Source organism: Eleutherodactylus coqui, chromosome 12 (genome assembly GCF_035609145.1).
Source record: "Eleutherodactylus coqui strain aEleCoq1 chromosome 12, aEleCoq1.hap1, whole genome shotgun sequence".
NCBI lineage: Eukaryota > Metazoa > Chordata > Amphibia > Anura > Eleutherodactylidae > Eleutherodactylus > Eleutherodactylus coqui.
The window spans coordinates 118,771,517-118,794,624 of NC_089848.1; the positions used below are offsets into that span (position 1 = coordinate 118,771,517).

The window sequence follows — 23,108 nt, forward strand, 5'->3', positions numbered from 1 at the left end:
TACTGGCAATCTTCCTAGGTGATCATGAGATCTACTAGCAATCCTCCTAGGTGATCATGGCATCTACTGGCCATCCTCCTAGGTGATCATGAGATCTACTGGCAATCCTCCTAGGTGATCATGACATCTACTGGCAATCCTCCTAGGTGATCATGACATTTACTGGCCATCCTCCTAGGTGATCATGACATCTACTGGCCATCCTCCTAGGTGATCATGACATCTACTGGCCATCCTCCTAGGTGATCATGAGATCTACTAGCAATCCTAGGTGATCATGGCATCTACTGGCCATCCTCCTAGGTGATCATGAGAACTACTGACAATCCTCCTAGGTGATCATGAGATCTGCTGACAATCCTCCTAGGTGATCATGACATCTACTGGCCATCCTCCTAGGTGATCATGACATCTACTGGCCATCCTCCTAGGTGATCATGACATCTACTGGCCATCCTCCTAGGTGATCATGACATCTACTGGCCATCCTCCTAGGTGATCATGAGATCTACTGGCAATCCTCCTAGGTGATCATGAGATCTACTGGCAATCCTCCTAGGTTTTACTCCTCATTTGCACTTTTGTCATTGTTCCCTAACAATTCATAAACTTGTAGCAGATTAGAAGGGTTGTCCAGTTGTAAACTGTTGATGGGCTATCCTTCAGTCTGTCGCCCGTACTGATCAGCTGTTCACCAGGCCAATGTGCTTGTGCCCCGAGATGTGCCTTACCGGGCCGTTCACCAGGAACCTGCCGCTCTCCTGATGTCCCTCGGCAGCCTTTCTATCGCAGTGCAGAAGCTGGCAAAGTTCCAGCTTCTGCCACTCCTTTGACCACTGCCTGACAGCAAGTACTGCCGCCCATGTCAGAGAGCGAAGTGTCACAAGTGACGCGCCGCGTCTGACCTATAACGTCCTCAGAGAGTTGACAGCAAGTGCGTATGCACTTCCCTTCCCAGCGCGGGCGCTATGGGCGGGGCTACATTGCGCTCCTCACATCACTGCGAGATCAGGAAGTATATCAGCACTGTTAGACCGCCACTGGCAGGAACAAGAAAAGAAGTGTCAGCATGCAGGAGCCGATGAGTCAGGACCCCTCCCGCGGCAGGTAAACAAGGGAGGGAACAACTACAACGGGATCAGGCAAGTTTACTTAGTTTGTTTAACTGTTTTCTCTGCACAGGTTAGAATGTACAGGGATGAAGGGCAGGATGAGGGGCAGGATGAAGGGCAGGATGAGGGGCAGGATGAAGGGGCAGGATAAGGGGGCAGGATGAAGGACTGGATGAGGGGGAAGGATGAAGGGCAGGATGAAGGACTGGATGAGGGGGCAGGATGAGGGGGCAGGATGAAGGGCAGGATGAGGGGGCAGGATGAGGGGCAGGATGCGGGGCAGGATGAGGGGCAGGATGCGGGGCAGGATGAGGGGGCAGGATAAGGGGGAAGGATGAGGGGGCAGGATGAAGGGCAGGATGAAGGACTGGATGAAGGGCAGGATGAGGGGCAGGATGAAGGGGCAGGATAAGGGGGCAGGATGAAGGGCAGGATGAAGGACTGGATGAGGGGGAAGGATGAAGGGCAGGATGAAGGACTGGATGAGGGGGCAGGATGAGGGGGCAGGATGAGGGGGCAGGATGAGGGGCAGGATGAGGGGCAGGATGAGGGGGCAGGATGAAGGGCAGGATGCGGGGCAGGATGAGGGGGCAGGATGAAGGGCAGGATGCGGGGCAGGATGAGGGTGCTGGATGAAGGACTGGATGAAGGGCAGGATGAGGGGGCAGGATGAAGGGCAGGATGAAGGGCAGGATGAAGGACACAGGTAAAAAAGGGGGTTTGATGACAGAACCCCTTTAAGTAGGACAACGCTCTGTGTCATTGAGCTCGGATCATTACGGAGTAGTTGGAGGAACACGATAATGAATTCTCCACACTGCATTGGCCCCCAAACTCATCAGACCGTAACCCTATTGCACTTGTTTGGGATCTGCTGGAAAGGGCTGTGAGATCTGCTCCCACGTATCCGCAAAATGTGCACCAATGCAGCCTCTGGAGGCACGTGGATCGATTTGAGTATGGAGGATGCTCACCACCTTGTGGAATCTGTTCCCCGATGTCTAAAAGCCGTGATGACCCAAAAGGGTGCACCAACCCGTTATAGAGGCGTAGTGTATGTATATCTGGAGGCTGCTATATAATATCTCTTTCTGTTAACCACTAAAAAGGTCTCATACCTACAATAATAATCTATATTTATATAGCGCCGACATATTCCGCAGCGCTTCTAGAAAGTCATCCTGTTTCTCTTCCTGAGAGCGATAACACTTAGCATCTCATGAATAGACCAGAACCGATGAGTCTCCATACTTGATAGATCCCTATAGAGAAAGGCTCCTACTTACGCTCCATTTGTGAGAGTCCCAGGCATTGAACCAGCCGGTAAAGGTGGAAGGCTCATGACCTTGTTTTATGGTAACTAATGGCGTTGATAGGTCGCGGCCGGCTGGATGAGATCTCAGGTATTCTTTTGCCGAGTTAATGGATTCCTTCTTCTCATACTCGTTTGCTGACTTGCCAATCCAAAGGAAAAGCTGAGGAGAACAAGAGGAGTAAAGAGTTTAGGTTTAACAGTAAATACAATGTTTCAGAAGGTAAAGCTCTTCCTAACGCCCCATCCGGTGAGCTGATGGTGGGGACATGATGGAGCTATGAGTGGCGCGGCATTACGTTAGCATCCCCTTCATCTCATATGGTCACACTTTTAGTACATGTATGCTCATTTGTATTCTGAATACTAGTTCTTCTTGTAATCAGTGGCGCCCCCCAATGGTTGGAGAGGCAGTTTTCACATAAGTAATCATTAATTACACCAATCTCTGGATTAGCAACATAATTGTCTCCTTTTGTGCTTATCTTAACCCTTTCCTGATAAAAAAAAGTTACAAGAAATGATATGGTTCAGTCCTTACACAATGGGTGCTGGCTGTATACCTGCAGCAGCTGGGACTGCAGATAACTCACTCAGCTGTTGACTCCTTACATGCTGGACATCTAAGTGGGTAGGTAGTAGGGGTTCCCTATGTCACCAGATTGCCCACACAACATGTATGCGGTTGTCAAGTGTGCTGCTGTCGTGGTTGGTGGTATAGTGACACAGATTCAGGATATGATGCAGCAGAAGGAGTTACAAAAATATACAATATTTATTTTGGAACAAAAGATTTAAAGTGAACGCTGTTATAATAACAAGCAGTCGGTTCACCCTGCACCGCAGATTCACCTTTCGCTAGCTACAACTAACTAGATCCTAGAATTAATACGTTATACACAATGCAGGACAGAGCCAACTTTGAACAATACTTTGTGAGAATCAGCCTTGCAGAATGGGAACAGCAGCCACACAGCAGAATACAGCAGAATACAGCAGAATATAGCAGAATATAGCAGAATACAGCAGAATACAGCAGAATACAGCAGAATACAGCAGAATATAGCAGAATATAGCAGAATACAGCAGAATACAGCAGAATATAGCAGAATATAGCATGTCTCTATAAAAGGTTGGCAATTCACTTCCCCATAAGACAATAAGTCATAATGACCCCGTGTTACAGTCCCTCCAACGGCAGGCTCAACCCCTGTCATTATAACTATCTCACTTCCGGATAGTCAAGTCCACAAATTGTAATCACCCTTGCTGATGTATTTGTGTACAGCAGGCCTGCAGACTAAAGGCCCATTTACACACAACGATTATCGCTCAAAAGACGTTTTTTTATCGTTGTGTGTAAACGCGCGGCCATCGTGTACTGTTCGTTCATCGGTGATTATTATTATTACTATATTGTACCCCGGTTTCTGACATATATTACAGTAAATGTTGGTAGCTACATATGGCCGCGCCCCTGCTATAGGCCCCACCCACATAAAAAATTGCTAGGACCCGCTTTAAAAGCGTGAAAAGTTGAATATTTGGTGCGTGTACCCAAAGTGTGACTTTTGCACGCAATAAAACTGGCGTACAAACCCTATTGCATGTGCGCCGTTGTGTCCCGTTGTGCCCCATTGTGCCCCGTTGTGCCCCATTGTGCCCTGTTGTGCCCCGTTGTGCCTCGACATTCTCAGTTTTGCAGTCTCTAGTATAATTATATAGAAGAAGTTATCTCTGGTTTCGGCACATACAATATTTCATTATTTGCTGCAGTCGGACATAACTTACCTCTTCCCAAGTATCAAGTAACATAACATCATCTTCATCAAGATCGCTCTGGGTGAAATCCACCACTTCTGTCATAATGAATCGGCCCGTTTGATTGGAGCACTCAAAGAGCCGCGGTTTGTACTTCACTACGGTCTCCTGGAATCTATACAAGACATTAAAGTACCTCAGTAATGGCTGCATGGCGCTAAATCACAAGAGCGAGCGGCAACAAAGCTCTTCCATAATGTCCCTCTTTAACAAGATTCTGTTCAACCGCCTATGTTGTACCTGAGATCAGCATAGCAGGAGGCCGGGCGCACTGACACATAGGGGGGGGGGGGGGGGGGGGGAGAGGCGAGCAATTAGCTGTATCTCCCTGGCGAAAAACATCTACTGTCCACTCCCAGCGTAACCGATTAATTACTTATCTTTATTACTATTCATTGACCTCAATTTCATTTATTAACCCCTTCCTGCCCCATGTTGTACACAGGATGTTCATGGTAAGGGGTAAAATTAGCGCAAAATGCCATACCCATATGGCATGTACATGGCGAGGTCACAGGAGCTGAGCCCCCACCATCGGTAACTGAGCCATGGAGCGGAGCCACTGCAACAGCGGGGCTTGGAGATAACTCTGATCCCTGCCTTTAAAGGGATAGTCTTGGCTCTTGTCAACTAATGACCTGCCCTCAGGATAGACCATTAGTAGTTGATGGTTGGGGCTTCACCGTTTGGGACACCTTGTCCAACAGCTGATCATTTGGCCTGGGGTCCAGTCCAGTGGGCCAGATGTTGTTATCAGCAGACAGGGCAGAAAGTGAAAAGGCCGGCTTCACTCCCCTTGAAATCAATGGAAACACTGTGCGGATATCCATTCTGGGCAGGAAGTGGAATAACAGCATGGCGCTCCCACTGTCTGCTGATGACAACGTCTGGCCCACTGTACTGGACGGGGGCCCAGACAATCAGCTGATGGACGGGGGCCCCATCCAACAACTACTGATGGCTTATCTAGAGGATAGGTCATCACTTGAAAAGCTTCCAGACTACCCCTTTAACCCATTACATGCTGCGATCAATGTTGATCATGGTATATTAGCAATTAACAAAAGGAGTGAGGTCTGTGACCTAATTGGCCCTCTACCATCCAATTGCAGAGGGGCAATAGGTTGCCATGGCAACCAGAAGCCTGACAGTGACCTCTGGGTCTGCAATGGCAAGTAATGACAAAGATAAGAAATAATACACTGCAGTACACAAATACTGCAATGTATTATCTGAGTGATCATAGGATTGCAGGTTCCCTACAGGGGCATAAAAATGGTTGAAAAAAAAAATAAAAATAGCCAAAAAATATCAAGAAAGAAAAATATTTTTTAAAAACCCTTTCTGCATATTCTTTTAAGGGTTTTTTGTTTAAAAAAAAAAAAAAAGAATTTAAAAAATACATGTTCGGTATCGCCACATCTGTAGCAAACCATACAATACATCGAACACACATTTCATCCCACAGGGCAAATGCTATACAAAAAGGAGCAAACAAAGGAGTCGACGTGCTTTTTGGTTCACTTTGCTTCCTAAAAAAACAAAATAAGGTTTTCTTCACACGAGTGTGTTTGCACACTTTAAACACAGAGAATAGAACCCATTGATTTCAACGGATTTGTTCTCATAAGCGTTGTTCTGTTGTAAACTGTTAATGGCCTATATCCACAGAATAGGGCAGCAGCAGTAAATAGGTGGGAGTCTGCTGCCCAGGACCTCCACCAATCAGCTGTTTGCTCGGCCACTGCACTAGTGCACTCAGTTGATTTCTGCAGGAAGCAGACAGCTCTGTTCCCACTGCAGTGGCTGGGCTTGGTATTACAGGCAGTGTTACTATTAAAATAAATGGAACCTTTGCCGGTAATACCAAGTTTGGCCACTGCAGTGGGAACGGAGCTGTCTACTTCCTGCAGAAAACAGCTCACTTCAGCAGTGGAAGGGTCCAGAGAACAGCTGATCGGTGGAGGTCTGAGGCAGCAGAACCCCGCTGATCTACGACTGATGTCCTATCCTGCAGATATATGCCATCAACAGTTTACAACTGAACAACCCTTAAAGGGATGAGAAAAAAATCTGCGTTAAAATCTGCTTAAAAAATCTAGGTGTATACTCATGGGTGTTAGGCACAGTTTTTGCATTCAATGTATTTTGAGGCGGATTTTGAACGCTCATTGATTGGTAACATACAACGTAGTAACCACACCGGGAAGTGACGTCACTTTTTTCCCCCCCGCTACATGGATATTAAATCCACGCCAGAAAGATCGTCGGCGTGAAGACAGCGATCAGATTTCCCATTGAAATCAATGGGATGCATACTGTAAGGAGAGGTTGGCTCACTTGGATGAGAGGTTGGCTCACTTGGATGAGAGGTTGGCTCACTTGGATGTGACCAATGTGGCGATCCTACGAACACTGACCTCTTATCGCTGGAGTAAGGAGCTCTTCCACCCAGGGCCACCCAGAATTCAGCGGGCTCCTGGCCCTCCAAGACCATCTGCTTGTCTTTTGTGGAGATTATATTGGCCACCGTCTTCGCCATTTCTCGCTCATCTCCACTGCAGCCCTGGGGGGTAACATATAGACGAGCGGTATATAATCATGTTGTAAGCGCACAGTTACTGATACGGAAGGTGTCTATGGCAGTGAAGCGAGCAGAAGTGACCACGGACCTTCCCGCACCACAAGTAGCACGTGGTGTCGGTCTTCAGTACAAAAACATCGTTGGAGTTCAGAGAAGACGCTCGGGCCGGGACCTCGGTGGCCTTCGTGTTGTATTCATCGGTGCCCCGCACCTGGAACAGTCTGACCGCCGGTTCTGGCGCTGTATTGCCACTGCGACTTGTTCCTCCCTAAGGTGGAAGTCAAGATTATACGATATGTGATGTATCTGATATAGAGCTCTGGTGTCACAGATGGGGGCTGCGTATATGGAGGGATTATCGAACTATGAAATTCACACTCAAAGAAGCTTTATTAGCAGTAAGAAATAAACATTAGTTTTGCTAAAGCAAGTAGAAGATAGGGATTGAGGGATTGGAGCAGAGGGGTAGTGGGTATAGAAGTCTATCTATCTGCTAATGATCACTTGTATATGAGTGTGTTACATGCTCCGCCCCTGATCACATGACAGTTACATCATTGCAGGTCCTAAAGCATAAAACATGCAGAGCCTGACAGCAGCCATGTGCTGAAAGCACCTATGATGATGGGTTACTGTCTCTTAGCTCCGCCCCTGATCACATAATGGCGAAGTCATCACAGGTGCTTAACTTTATTAAAAAAACAGCAGAGACAGACAGCAGCTGTGTGCTGACAGGACTTGTGATGATGTCACCATCATGTGATCAGTCACAAGCTCTTAGCTCTACCCCTTATCTCATGATGATGACATCATAACAGATTCGTAACCACCAGAAGCCAATCAAAAATGCATGTAGCAGGGCTGTGTGTGACATGTGCATGTAGCAGAGCTGTTTGTGCTGTGTGTTACGCACATGTGGCAGAGCTGTGTGTGACACGCAGGTAGCAGAGCCGCGTGTGGTGTGTGTGATGCACATGTAGCAGAGCTGTGGGTGCAGTGTGTGATGTGCATGTAGCAAAGCTGTGGGTCCTATATTTGATGCACATGCAGCAGAACTGTGTGTGACGTGCATGTAGCAGAGCTATGTTGGCTGTGTGATGCACATGTAGCAGAGCTGTGTGTGGTGTGTGTGTGACACTCGCATGTAGCAGAGCTATGTTTGGTGTGTGTCAGGCACGTGTAGCACAGCTGTGTGTGGTGTGAGTGACGAACATGTAGCAGAGCAGGGTTTGGTGTTTGTATGACACGTGCCTGTAGCAGAGCTGTGTGTGTGTGAGGCGTGTGCATGTAGCAGGGCTTTGTGTGGTGTGTGTATGACACGTACATGTTATACAGCTGTGTGTGGTGTGTGAAATGCGCATGTAGCACAGCTGTGTGTTGTGTGTGTCACGCACACATAGCAGAGCTGTATGTGGTGTCTGTGACGCACGTGTAGCACAGCTGTGTGTGTATGACACGTGCATGCAGCAGAGCTGTGTATGTGACACATGCATGTTATAGAGCTTTATGTAGGGCGTGTTATGCACATGTAGCGCAGCTGTGTGTGGTGTGTGTGACGCATATGTAGCAGAGCTGTGTGTGGTGTTTGTGATGTGTATGTAGCAGAGCTGTGTGTAGTGTGAGTGATGGCCATGTAGCAGAGATGTGCGTGGTGTGTGTGACCGCATGGATCATGGCTGTGTGCGGTGTGTGTGTGACACACATGTAACAGAGCTGTGTGTGGTGTGTGTGACGCGTATGTAGCAGAGCTGTGAGTGGTATGTGTGACACATGCATGTAGCAGGGCCTTATGGTGTGTGTAACGCGTAAGTAGCAGAGCTGTGTGTGGTGTGATGCCATGCAGCAGAGCCGTGTGTGTGATGCGCAGTAGCAGAGCCGTGCATGATATGTGTGACACGCGCATGTAACAGAGCTGTGTGTGGTGTGTGTGACATGCGCATGTAGCAGAGTTGTGTGGTGTGTGTGATGCCATGTAGCAAAGCTGTGTGTAGCAAGTCCTGAACCAGCAGGTCCTAAAACAGTAGCCGTGTGCTTACAACTACATTATTATATTATAAGTGGTGCATTGCGCCACCAGAAACACTGGTACTATAATTTCCTAATAATTACTAATCTTCTATCTATCTATCTATCTATCTATCTATTAGAGATGAGCGAGCATACTTGATAAGGCAAACTACTCGAGCGAGTAGTGCCTTATTCGAGTACCTGCCCGCTCGTCTCTAAAGATTCGGCTGCCGGCGCGGGTGAGAGGTGAGTAGCGGCGGTCAGCAGGGGGGAGAAGGAAGATCTCCCCTCCGTTCCTCCCTGCTCTCCCCCGCCGCTCCCCGCCCCCTGCCGGCACCCGAATCTTTAGAGACGAGCGGGCAAGTACTCGAATAAGGCACTACTCGCTCATCTCTACTATCTATCTATCTACTATCTATCTAATATCTAACTATCTATCTCATATCTATCTATCTATCTATCTATCTCCTATCTCTCTATCTCATATCTATCTATCTCATATCTATCTCCTATCTCTCTATCTCCTATCTATCTATCTATCTATCTATCTATCTATCTATCTATCTCATATCTATCTATCTATCTCATATCTATCTATCTATTATCTCATATCTCTCTATCTCATATCTATCTATCTATCTATCTATCTCATATCTATCTATCTATCTCATATCTATCTATCTATCTATCTCATTTCTATCTATCCATCTATCTCATTTCTATCTATCCATCTATCTATCTGATATCTATCTATCTCCTATCTATCTATCTATCTCATATCGATCTTTCTCATATCTATCTATCTATCTATCTATCTATCTATCTATCTACCTATCTATCTATCTCATATCTATCTATCTCCTATCTATCTATCTATCTCATATCTATCTATCTATCTACCTATCTATCTCATATTTATCTATCTATCTATCTATCTCCTATCTATCTCATATCTATCTATCTATCTCCTATCTATCTCATATCTATCTATCTATCTCATATCTATCTATCTATCTCATATCTATTGATCTCATATCTATCTATCTATCTATCTCTCTCATATCTATCTATCTATCTCATATCTATCTGTCTATCTCCTATCTATCTATCTATCTATCTCATATCCATCTGTCTATCTCCTATCTATCTATCTATCCATCTCATATCTATCTATCTCTCTCCTATCTATCTATCTATCTATCTATCTATCTATCTCTCTCATATCTATCTATCTCCTATCTATCTATCTATCTATCTATCTCATATCTATCTATCTCATATCTATCTATCTATCTATCTATCTATCTATCTCATATCTATCTATCTCATATCTATCTATTATCTCATATCTCTCTATCTCATATCTATCTATCTCCTATCTATCTATCTATCTATCTATCTATCTATCTATCTATCTATCTCATATCTATCTATCTCATATCTATCTATCTCATTTCTATCTATCCATCTATCTATCTCATTTCTATCTATCCATCTATCTATTTGATATCTATCTATCTCCTATCTATCTATCTATCTATCTCATATCGATCTTTCTCATATCTATCTATCTATCTATCTATCTCCTATCTATCTATTTATCTATCTATCTATCTATCTCATATCTATCTATCTATCTATCTATCTATCTATCTATCTATCTCTCTCTTCTATCTATCTATCTATCTATCTATCTCATATCTATCTATCCATCTATCTATCTCATATCTATCTATCTATCTATCTACCTATCTATATCATATTTATCTATCTATCTCCTATCTATCTCATATCTATCTATCTATCTCATATCTATCTATCTCATATCTATCTGTCTAGCTCCTATCTATCTATCTATCTATCTATCTATCTATCTATCTATCTATCTATCTCATATCTATGTATCTATCTCATATCTATCTATCAATCTATCTCATATCTATCTATCTATCTATCTCATATCTATTGATCTCATATCTATCTATCTATCTATCTATCTATCTATCTATCTCTCTCATATCTATCTATCTATCTCATATCTATCTGTCTATCTCCTATCTATCTATCTATCTCATATCCATCTGTCTATCTCCTATCTATCTATCCATCTCATATCTATCTATCTCTCTCCTATCTATCTCCTATCTATCTATCTATCTATCTAATATCTAACTATGTATCTATCTTTCTCCTATCTATCTATCTATCTATGTATCTCCTATCTATCTATCTATCTATCTATCTATCTATCTATCATCTATCTATCTATCATCTATCTATCTATGTATCTCCTATCTATCTCATATCTATCTATCTATCTATCTATCTATCTCATATCTATTGATCTCATATCTATCTATCTATCTATCTATCTCTCTCATATCTATCTATCTATCTATCTCATATCTATCTGTCTATCTCCTATCTACCTCCTATCTATCTATCTATCTCATATCTATCTATCTATCTATCTATCTCATATCTATCTATCTCATATCTATCTGTCTATCTCCTATATATCTCATATCTATCTATCTATCTATCTCATATCTATCTATTTATCTCATATCTATCGATCTCATATCTATCTATCTATCTATCTATCTATCTATCTATCTCACTCATATCTATCTATCTATCTATCTCATATCTATCTGTCTATCTCCTATCTATCTATCTATCTATCTATCTATCTATCTATCTATCTCATATCCAGCTGTCTATCTCCTATCTATCTATCTCTCTCCTATCTATCTATCTCTCTCCTATCTATCTATCTATCTAATATCTAACTATGTATCTATCTTTCTCCTATCTATCTATCTATCTATCTATCTCCTATCTATCTATCTATCTATCTATCTCATATCTATTGATCTCATGTCTATCTATTTATCTATCTATCTATCTCTCTCATATCTATCTATCTCATATCTATCTGTCTATCTCCTATCTGCCTCCTATCTATCTCATATCTATCTATCTATCTCCTATCTATCTATCTCATATCTATCTGTGTATCTCCTATCTATCTCATATCTATCTATCTATCTATCTATCTATCTCATATCTATCTGTGTATCTCCTATCTATCTCATATCTATCTATCTATCTATCTATCTATCTATCTATCTCATATCTATCTATCTCCTATCTATCTGTCTATCTCCTATCTACCTCCTATCTATCTTATATCTATCTATCTATCTCCTATCTATCTATCTCATATCTATCTGTGTATCTCCTATCTATCTCATATCTATCTATCTATCTCTCTCCTATCTATCTCCTATCTATCTATCTATCTATCTATCTATCTATCTATCTATCTATCTATCTATCTATCTATCTATCTATCTATCTCATATCTAACTATCTATCTATCTCATATCTCTCCTATGTATCTATCTATCTCCTATCTATCTATCTATCTATCTCCTATCTATCTATCTATCCATCTCATATCTACTATCTATCTATCTATCTATCTATCTATCTATCTATCTATCTATCTATTTATGAAGATGCGTGTCGGGCGTCATTTTAAACAAATTAAGCACAGGGCTTTAGGTAATCACACCGGCGCCCCCCATCCTTCCCTCCGGACCACCAAAGTTCACAACGTGACAACTCCAGAGCAGGTGACCACAGTGGATAGTGCTACCTCATATATAATCATCCTTCCTTTGAAGATGGCCTGGAAGTGTTTCGGTTCCTTCCCCATGGTCACTCGTATTTGCACCGGCTGATCCTGGTATTTGCGGTCCAGCTCTACAGCATTAAAGGCGCACGCTGTGATCTCATCCTGTGTGGCGTGGCGACCCTGCCGGTAAGGAACAAAGTGTTAGAAAGGCTTTATTGACTCTCAGGCCATATTGGGGATCAATCATGTGAGTCATTACAATCCACCTCATGCTTGCACTTCTTGGATTCCTTAGTTCTGCCGCCTAAAATAAGCACAATAATGTCATCATAAAAAATAAAAGAAGCCAAGGAGCAAAATTTTTGCTTGTTCTGGCAGATGAAGCCGAGTACCAACATTCTGGGTACAGGAACATTACAGAAGACGTCATTTCTATAAAGTAACAAATTTGGAGCATCTTTTTCTAGAACGCTGCATTGTGCTGTTCCTCTGTTATTCTTCCTGGGAATAAGACATGGACATAAATATGATATGACAACTGGATGTTAGTATTCCCCTTCTGTTGCCACCCAGCCAACGCTGACTGTGTCATATTGTGCAGGGTCATAAACCTTTGATAAGTGTAATGGTAAAGCCCAATTGTCAATTTATTTATACATTTCCAGGAGGAATAACAGAGGGGTGGCATATGCACAATTCCAATATTCCACCATTTGTGAAGGCACCCTACATACACCCCCAGAAACAATAATAATGGGAATAAACAGGAATAATTTTGTATAAACAATGGGGGGAATTCAATTTTAAACAGCGGTCTTAACATGATTCCTTCAAGTGCAAGACGTGCCTGTTGTATGAGGAGAGGGGCACGCATCTCCAGGGCATCCATGCACTTCAAAAGAAATCTATGTTGGTGATGAGCTGGGGTAGATTTATGCTATAATTTACATCAATTACACATAAATTGTTGGACCAACAAGCTATGACCTTCCCAGGAAGCAACACCCCTGCCAACAAGCCACACCCTCCCAGCAAGCCACACCCCTCCTACAAAGCTACAACCCTTCCAACAAGCTATGCCCCTCCCAACAAGTCACACCCTCTTTCCACAAGCCATACCCCCTTTTGTTAAAAAGTTGCAAATTTTGCACAAATGAAGCTTGCAGTGTTTTTGCGCCAGTTTCCATTTGGTAACCCCCCAGTATACTACCTACCAGCCACATGTACAGCAGGTAGTTGGGTTTCCCTGATTTGATGTACGTGTACAGCACCAAATAGCAGTCTCCTCCATAGAATTGCCCGTAGGTCTTTGGATCCACTTCTTTCAGCTCCAGATTTTCGATTCTCCAGACCTGCGAAAACGTTTACAGATTGGCGGTGATGATGATTTATGTGAATTGTCTCCTACTGGGGGATTATCCATTAATGCATATGAGCCCCCCGTTTAGAGAACTAAACAATCCCAAAGAGTATGGCCCTCTCCGGAGAGCTTCACATGTCTCGTGCAGTAAAGAGACGGCCCATCGATCTCAGTGTAATGCCTCATTGCCTCATTGCCCCTGCGGTGCTGCTGCAGGAAAACTGAACACATCCTGCCCCCTTCGTTATGGCTAATTGATGTGGGTCTGTGTCACCTCTGTCATCAGTGTCGCCTGTTATCGTTGTCATCTATGTCAAATTATTAAACAGCATATATGCAAGTACTTAGATGAGAATGGAGTAATTAACCAGAGCTAGTAATAGTGACCATCCCCCCAGAGCGGCCCCAGTGGCAATAGTGACCCCCCCAGAGCGGCCCCAGTGGTAATAGTGACCCCCCCCCCCCAAAGCAGCTTCAGGAGTAATAGTAACCCCCCAGAGTGGCCCCAGTAGTAATAGTGACATCCCACAGCGGCCCCCAGTAGTAATAGTGACACCCTAAAGTGGCCCCCAGTAGTAATAGTGACACCCCACAGTGGCCCCAGTAGTAATAGTGACACCCCACAGTGGCCCCCTGGCACTGATCCCAGGTGCACATTGTGACGTCAGTGTGTGCTGCTGGTCACCTTCTCCCCCGTTCTCGTGGAACCATGGAGGAGACATCAGAGGAGGGGGGAGGAGTATCTCGGCTGCACGCTAACGTCACAGTATGTGCCGGGAACAGCGCCGCTAGCAGTGCAGCTGTGAATATTGGTAGGAGACCCGGTATTCACTAACGTGGTGAGTGGCTGATGGCGGCGTGTGCCAGCAGGGAGGGCTCTGCGTGTTGCCTCTGGCACGCGTGCCATAGGTTTGCCACCACTGTCATATACCACCCTTATTGGAAAATGGCCAAATATGGGATTGACAAGGCAACTGTTAGATGGATTCACAACTGGCTGAGTGATCGTACTCAAAGAGTGGTCATAAATGGCTGCACATCCAAGTGGAAGAATGTATCAAGTGGGGTACCACAAGGCTCTGTCCTAGGCCCAGTGTTGGTCAACATTGTTATAAATGATCTGGAGGAGGGAATTGATGGGAAACTGATCAAATCTGCCGACGACACAAAACTAGGAGGGATAGCTAACACTAGGGGAGAGAGAGGATTCAAAAAGATCTAGAAAAGCTTGCACAGTGGTCGGCGACTAACAGAATGGTATTTAGCAAGGAGAAATGCAAAGTCCTACATCTGGGCAAAAAAAATGAAGAAAGCTCAAACAGAATGGGAGGAATTGGGCTAAGCAGCCGCACATGTGAAAAAAGACTTGGGTATACTACTAGATCATAGACTGAACATGAGTCAACAATGTGATGCAGCAGCCAAAAAGGGAAACACAATTCTGGGATGTATTAGGAGAAGCATAGAGTCTAGATCACGGGAGGTCACTATCCCCCTTTACTCTTCCTTAGTCAGACCTCATCTGGAATACTGGGTCCAGTTCTGGGCACCCTACTTTAAAAAAGACATAGACAAGCTGAAGCAAGTTCAGAGAAGTTATCAAGATAGATATTAGAAAAAACTTTCTGACTGTGAGGGGGATCAATGAGTGGAACAGGTTACCACGGGAGGTGGGGAGTTCTCCTTCAATGGAAGTCTTCATACAAAGGCTGGACAGACATATGTCTGGGATGATTTAGTGATCCTGCACTGAGCAGAGGGTTGGACCAGATGACCAAGGAGGTCCCTTCCAACATTACCATTCTATGACCTGTGTCATATAATATCGCTTGTGTAAGTATTGTTTGTGTATTCTGTGTCACCATTGCTGCTGTGCTGCCCGCATCATTTTAACGTCCCACATGTCTGCTAGTGTGTAAACTCCGGTATTTGCACACTCGTAGAGTTCTGACAATGGCTTGTTCTGACTTTTGCTATGGGACCCTGGGATACCCATGTCTGTCTATGGAAAACATCTACTCACCTCCACCTGTCCTGACGCATCGTCCACCATCCGCTGTTCTGCCGCTAAGTCCGGTCGGGCGTACAGCTGATTAATGTCAAATTTGACTTGGTCCACCTTGGCTGAAGAAGATGGATTTAATTAGCGCTCACAACCTATTAGACGTATCAGGGCTCGTTCACACGGGCGTATTTACACAATTTGTGTGCGCATAATACGCAGTGAATAGAGCCCATTGATTTCAATGAGTTTGTTCACATGAGCGTATTTTCCTTGCAATGTTCGATTGCGTGAAAACATACACGACATGTCCTATTGTGGTGCGTATTATGTGCGACAATTGGCCATTGAAATGAATGGGACGACAAAAATATGCAGTGAATGTACAGGACACTTCCCTTGGGCTTTTCTGCGTACTTCTTGTGTGTAAATACTCGCTGTAAGCGATTTCCAGCAGCAAATACGTTTACGCCTGTGTGAATGAGCCCTAAGAGTCCAGACTATTCTCACACATTAACCGCCGTCCCTTCATCAGATATCTGGCCGCCATTCTAACTTCATGTCGGATAACGTTTCCTGCTCCCTGTTCCACGGTCTGATTCTCACCAACCATCAAAGCCATTCGCAGAGTCCGGCCTCGTCTGCTCAGTCTAATCTAACGGTTGGGCTTGGATGCATCGACCGCCATTCATTCCCTGCGATTACGTTACTCTAACATCACATCCAGGTTCAGCTCACCAATCTTCCCCACGCTGTACGCTTTTCCGAGTCCTTGCGTCTCTCCTAGATCCCTCCAGTTCTGGAAGAGCTGTTTGAACATGGTGGACTCGGCTCCGTCATTCACCACCTCTATATTTGTGGTGGCCGGATATCCTTTACCCTGGATGAAGCCCTAAAACAGGACATAATAGGATGTAACCGATATAATCACCTCTAACCTCCACATATATAGGATGCCTGACTGTATATTCCACTATATATTGTATATGTTATGGTGGAATGTAGCAGCCAGCAAGGTACCATGTATATGAAATATATGCAGTACAAACCAGTACTCCATTAAAGTACTGCATATGTATAATACGTCCATATACTGCAGTTCCCACAAAACACCCCCATATAGCGCCCAAATATATGCCGCAGTGAACACTTCTCCATTAAAGCACCCCCATCATATGGCTATACACAGCCCATAAAACACCCCCATATAGCGCCCAAATATATGCCGCAGTGAACTGTTCTCCATTAAAGTAGCCCTTCACAGATATAGACTAAAAATATTAACTTTATTGATATCCTTTAAAAAAAAAAAAAAGGGCCAACAAACACAATAGACACTACAGATGGGGGTTTGTGAAGGGTAATAATCCTGTTACTCATCAATAATGAGGAACGAAATCCATCGGGTCTCTTTATGTATCCAAGTATGATACAATGTTGGGGCAAAAAATAGAGATTGTGGATGTCAGGAAAAATCCTGCCAATACTGAGAGTTGTACATCTGATGAGGACGGGGTGGGACAGGTTTACCTGGATTTCCTCTATTATAGCAATTGCGGACATGTACTATGATGACATTCGCAGTGTACGCATGCGCAGACACTGCATGAACTCCGCAACATTCATACCGTGCAATACATCCTGACTAACCAGTCATGTCATTCATCATGTGACCGACACGTCATACAACACTCCCTCCTTAGTAAATATGAATTGAAGATGACGCTTACTATATCACGTCAAGGGAGACGTACGCATGCGCAATTCCTGCATAACAACACCGGCAATCCAGTAATTTACTACGCTGGTTTCCGGACAATCGACACTGCTTTGTAGCGATTGGACCTAAGAGGTAGTTCCCTCTTTTGCTATACATGTTCCCTCATAGGGTCCGCATGATTTCCAGGTACTGGAGTGGTATTTCACTATATAGATTGGGTAGCATGTTGTGCAAAGGCAAGTTGAAAATCAGTCGTTCCCCCATTTATTCCCCGGACTGAATTGATTGGCTGTAGGTTGGTTGTCCCCTCCTATGGGAGGTCCAATATCGAGTATATCATGGACAGCGGCTGGGTCCATACTCAGAATAGGGTTGGGACAGCGACACAAAAATATCGGTAGTGGATAGTATCGACAATCGCTGAACAAAGTATCGATTATTGTAAAATATCGGTGGAAAACTGTCCATATATGGATAGATCGACTTTGTTAAATGCTATATAATATAAAGCCGGTCCGGGGTTAGTAACTTCTAACTATTAATAACAGGAAAATAGATTAACGTTACAGATGAAAATAAGAAATGACAGATGAAACGTAGAATTAAGATGAGGTCTATGAAAAGAAGAACTTTGACCCCAATAATCGTTATCCACTGAGCCAACAAACAGACCGAAACAAGGTCCTTCAGCGACAAGGAGGCCAGAAGCTGCTGGTCCTGACGGATGTGAGCGCGATCTGTGTGTTTGTGGGGGGCGGCCTGCCCTGCATTTTTTCAAGTTGCCGCTGAAGGACCAACGGTCTCCATGGTAACTTGTAAACAATGCAGGACAGCGCCCCGAACACAATTGTAATTGCATTAGATGGTCTCCTATCTTTTCTATGGGCACTGCGTTCACGTTAGATGCTGAACGCACGACATGTTGCGTCTCCTTTTCTGGCCGCGGCCTTCGTGCGTTCAGCGCAGCCCTCCATCTTTCATTTAGAAAGCATTGCCCACAGCCATCACGTTAGACACAAGCGTTCAGAGCCTCGTCTACCGCCATGAACAAACGCCTGTGGAGGAGGGGCCGAAGACCCCACTATTCTGAGAGCCGTTTTACCAGCAAACCTTATTGGTGACAGAGAGTCACCTGACACTTTACAGAAACTTCTAGAACTTATTTATAAGTTCATTAGTGCCGCGAGCAAAATTACATCCTGTACAACACAAAGGAAAGGGCGGAATGTAAAGAGAGAAGATCCGGTCACCGGACCACAAGACAAATCCATATTATATCGCCTTAAACTATCGCTGTTACCGATATATCCATGAAAAGTATCGCCAAAGCATCAGCCATATGTCAATATTTCCATATATCAGTTTTCGATGTCCCACCCTTAACTCACAAGCCTGTGGTCCACCATCAGAGCCACAGGCCCTATCTGCTCATTCTTCTACTTTACCTTGGTGTTCATCAGCAGCTAGGGATAGGCTTAGGTGGGAGCCACTCCTTATACTGATACCAGAGAGAATAGCTTTCTAGATGGTGGATTCAATCCATAATAGTGCCTATTGCTCCATCGGGTATATATGGCTGGATCCCATTTGCAGCCTTACATTTGGCACTGCCGCTGAGGCATATCAATCTGGGGCAATTGATTAGGCCTGACAGTGTTTAATGCTGTTCTGCACAGACTATTATTGCTTCGTTAACCCCATCTTGCATGCAAATCCAAAATCGTGTGCTGCAACTAATAGGCATTATCTGGGGTAACGACCTTCCTAACGACTGGAATCGGTGGTAAACCATCTCTCAACTCTAAATGTACTAATATTCCCATATTGGGCTATCCCTACTGTATGACTGAATGGCCCCACTATTGTCAGATACATCATAGTGTCAGCGCTACACGTGACACCCAGGTACATTGTTCTAGTATGACCCGGTGACGGCTGTATAGATGGCTGCTCAGTACATCGCGGCATAAGGTTGACCGGTATTGTCCAGTGATGACCATCAGCTCCTCATGAACCGCTCAGAATCCATTAGGGAAGCTCCTCCAGCTGCTCTTACTTCCTTGGAAGCTCGGAGATTCGTGTTTGGATGTATATATCTCTCAATATGAATCACTGAGCTGTTATCCCACAAGATAAACTAAATGTTGGATTTTTTCTGACATCCACAATCTCTCTATTTTTTGCCCAAAAATTATATCATATTTGGATACATAAAGACACTGGATGGTTTTCGTTCCTCATTATTGATGAGTAACAGGATTATTATCCTTCACCAGCCCCGTCTGTAGTGTCTATTGTGTTTGTTGGCACATATATGTTTTTTAACCCCTTCTCACCCCATGACGTAAGGGTACGTCATGGGAGCGGGGTACTTCCTGCAAAATGACGTACCCTTACGTCATGAGGATAGCGCGAGATCATAGCAGATCTCGCTCTATCCTGCAACGGGAGCCGGCTGTCACTAGTAGATCGCGGCAAGGATAGCGCGAGATCTGCGCTCCCTCTGTGACGCCGGCTGGCTCTTGCGATAACATCGTGAGAGCCCGGTTGGTTGCTATGGCAACAGGACGCCAGTAAGCGATAAGGCATGGCAGGAGAGAAGTCCTGCCATGCCTTATCGTAGCGATCTGCAGTGCTGCAGTAAAAATCCCTCAGAGGGACACAAAGGGTGTAAAAAAAAAGAGAAAAATAAAGTACAAAAAATAAAAATGTAAGAAACATTTTTAAAAATCCTTTTTTTATGCTTTTTCTCATATTAGCATAAAAAAAATTAAAAATCCCACATATTTGGTATCAATGTGTCCGTAACGACGCGTACAATACATTGAATGTGCTTATTATCCTGCACGGCACAAAGTGTTTTAAAAAATGCTAAAAAACTGAGGCAAAATGCTAATTTTTAGCATTTTTCCCTCCCAAAAAACACAATAAAAGTGATTAAAAAAAATGCGTGTACCCCAAAATGGTACCAATAAAAACTACAGCTCGTCTCGCAAAAAATAAGACCTCATAAAGCCCAGTCCTTGGAGAAATAAAAAAGTTATAGGAGTTTGAATGCAGTGAGTTTAGAAAAAAATAATAATTTCCAAAAAAAGGGTTTTTATTGTGGAAAAGTGGAAAAACCTAAAAAGAAATATAAGAATTTTGGTATCATTGTAACTATACCGTCCCGCAGAAAAAAATGTATTGTATCATTTATGCTGCATAATTAACGCTTTAAAAAAAAACAAAGAAATCTATGGCAGAATTGATGCGTTTTCTCTCTCTACGATCATAAAAAAAAAAATAAAAGTTTTACAATATAGTCTATGTACCTAAAAATGGTACCAATAAAAACAACAGTTCGCCACGCAAAAAACAAGCCCTTATACGGCCGCGTCGACAGAAAAATAAAAAAGTTTTGGCTTTTGAAAAATGGAGATGAAAAAATACCAGAAATCGTTTGGTCCTCAATGCCAAAATAGGCCGTGACCTTAAGGGGTTAAGGCCTCCTTCCCACGAGCGTGACGGGCTCCGCCGCGTAATATTACGCAGTGAAGCCCGTCACGGGGCCCCCCAGAGCCCCTATACTTACCTGCGGGAGATAGCGTGAAGCCGCTTCCCCGCCCACCGCCGTCGCGTCGTGTGACACGCCCACCGCGTCACGTGACGCGGCCGGCAGTGTCACGTGACGCGCCGGCCGCGTCAAATGACGCGTCGGCCGCGTCAAATGACGCTGCGCCGGTAGGTGGGGAAGCGTTTTTTCACGCTATCTCCCGCTGGTTACAGCGGGAGATAGCGTGAACGGACGGCTTCCATTGACTGCAATGGAAGCCGTCAGCGCGTACAGCCCGTCCTCACCCGCAGCAAATAGAGCATGCTGCGGGTGAGGACGGGAGAAATCGCGGTGCGTAATTCCGCGGTGGAATTACGCATCGTGAGCATTGTGCTATTAGGTTCAATAGAACCTAATAGCATGGGGCAACGCAGCGGATTTTTGCCGCGAATTTACGCGGCGTAAATCCGTTCGTGGGAAGGAGGCCTAAAGGATATCAATAAAGTTAATAATTTTTAGTCTATATCTGTGAAGGGCTACCTTAAATATTATATATAGACTTCTTTCTCTATTAGAGCACCCCCATCATATGGCTGTACACAGCCCATAAAACACCCCCATATAGCGCCCAAATACATGCAGTACGCACTATATTCCATTAAAGCACCATCTAGTTCCCACATAATACTGCCGCCATACACCACTAAATACTCCTCTGAGATTACTGTGCCAGCCCTAAGACCAGCATGGTATCTGTGAAGGGGAAGCTCCCACCATGACGGAGGATTGACCAACCTTCATGTTGTTTAGTCTGGAGATAACTACTGCCAGAGCCAGAATGGAGCATCTGCCCCGGGTCCCGACCTTCTAGAGGCTTCTACCACCTCAGCTGCCCCCTATAGATTGTTATTGTGTTGCCCACGACCAGCAGGTGTCTAATATTCCCACTGCCCTATATAGTGTCGTATCATGGTGCACTTACCACCGCCCGGCTGAAAGCTGCTCGCTTCTCTTCTGGACTGGATTCTTTCCCTCTCCAGACAAAAATCTTTACTCCGCCTTGATCTAGAATGTGACAGTCCTGCAACAGTGAATGACACCTCTTATGAGTGCAGGTAGTACTCTGGAACCCCCAGCCATACCTAGGAGACCCCCTATTATGGGTGGGAGTCTACCCTTCTACTATACATGTCAGTGAACATCAGTGATAAGATTGTACTCATTGATAAATCGCACACATAGTCCCCAGCGCTGCACACAGATTGTCCTCACCTGCTCCCTCTCCCCATGGGGACTGACGTGTTTGCAGCGTGATAACAGCATATTGCACATCTGCCGCTATGATCTACAGTTCTTTAATATTCTTGCAAATGCCACAACACGGTTTCTGCATCTCCTGCATAGTGATGGCACATCTTGTCTGAAGTCTCAGCATAATAAATAGCATAAACTTCCTTATCTATATGGATTTAGACATCGTACACGGGGCCCATGCTGTATTTAATCGCAATATAGCACCAATAGCTTTCTGAGGCTATACTGTACATCTATGTGATGCATGGAGTGATATAGAAACAGACAGAAAGTATGAGCACGGAGTGGCATGGAAGAGCACAGAATAGTATAGAAGGGCACAGAATAGTATAGAAGGGCACAGAGTAGTATAGAAGGGCACAGAGTAGCGTGGAAGAGTCTGCAGTGGTACAGAAGAGCATATAGTGATATACAAAAAGATAGACTGGCATGGAAGGACACAGAGTGGCATTCACAGAATGTTATAGAAGAGCATGGAGTCATATGGAATAACATAGAGTAGTATGGAAGAGCAAGAAGACTTGCATGGAGTGCTATAGAGGAGCAGGGAGTGGTATAGAAAAGCATGGAATGGTACGGAAGAGCACAAAGTGCTATATAAAAGTAAGGAGCAGTATGGAAGACCATGGAGTCGTATGGAAGAGCATAGAGTGGAATGGAAGAGCATAGAGTGCCATAGAAGAGCATGGAATGACCAT

The 23,108-nt window shown here is 44.2% G+C and overlaps 1 protein-coding gene across 1 annotated transcript in view; it reads right to left on the minus strand.

Annotated features, from left to right (window-relative positions):
- The window catches only part of VILL (villin like), a 97,268-nt gene that overhangs the window by 5,342 nt on the left and 68,818 nt on the right, over positions 1 to 23,108 (minus strand). The window contains exons 9-17 of the mRNA XM_066585445.1: positions 22,079 to 22,177; positions 16,580 to 16,733; positions 15,863 to 15,963; positions 13,694 to 13,831; positions 12,501 to 12,659; positions 6,918 to 7,097; positions 6,666 to 6,811; positions 4,216 to 4,360; positions 2,399 to 2,587 (exon numbers count right to left, since the gene is read on the minus strand). Of these exons, the coding sequence (XP_066441542.1) occupies positions 2,399 to 2,587; positions 4,216 to 4,360; positions 6,666 to 6,811; positions 6,918 to 7,097; positions 12,501 to 12,659; positions 13,694 to 13,831; positions 15,863 to 15,963; positions 16,580 to 16,733; positions 22,079 to 22,177 (1,311 nt within the window). The remainder of the gene's footprint in view (positions 1 to 2,398; positions 2,588 to 4,215; positions 4,361 to 6,665; positions 6,812 to 6,917; positions 7,098 to 12,500; positions 12,660 to 13,693; positions 13,832 to 15,862; positions 15,964 to 16,579; positions 16,734 to 22,078; positions 22,178 to 23,108) is intronic.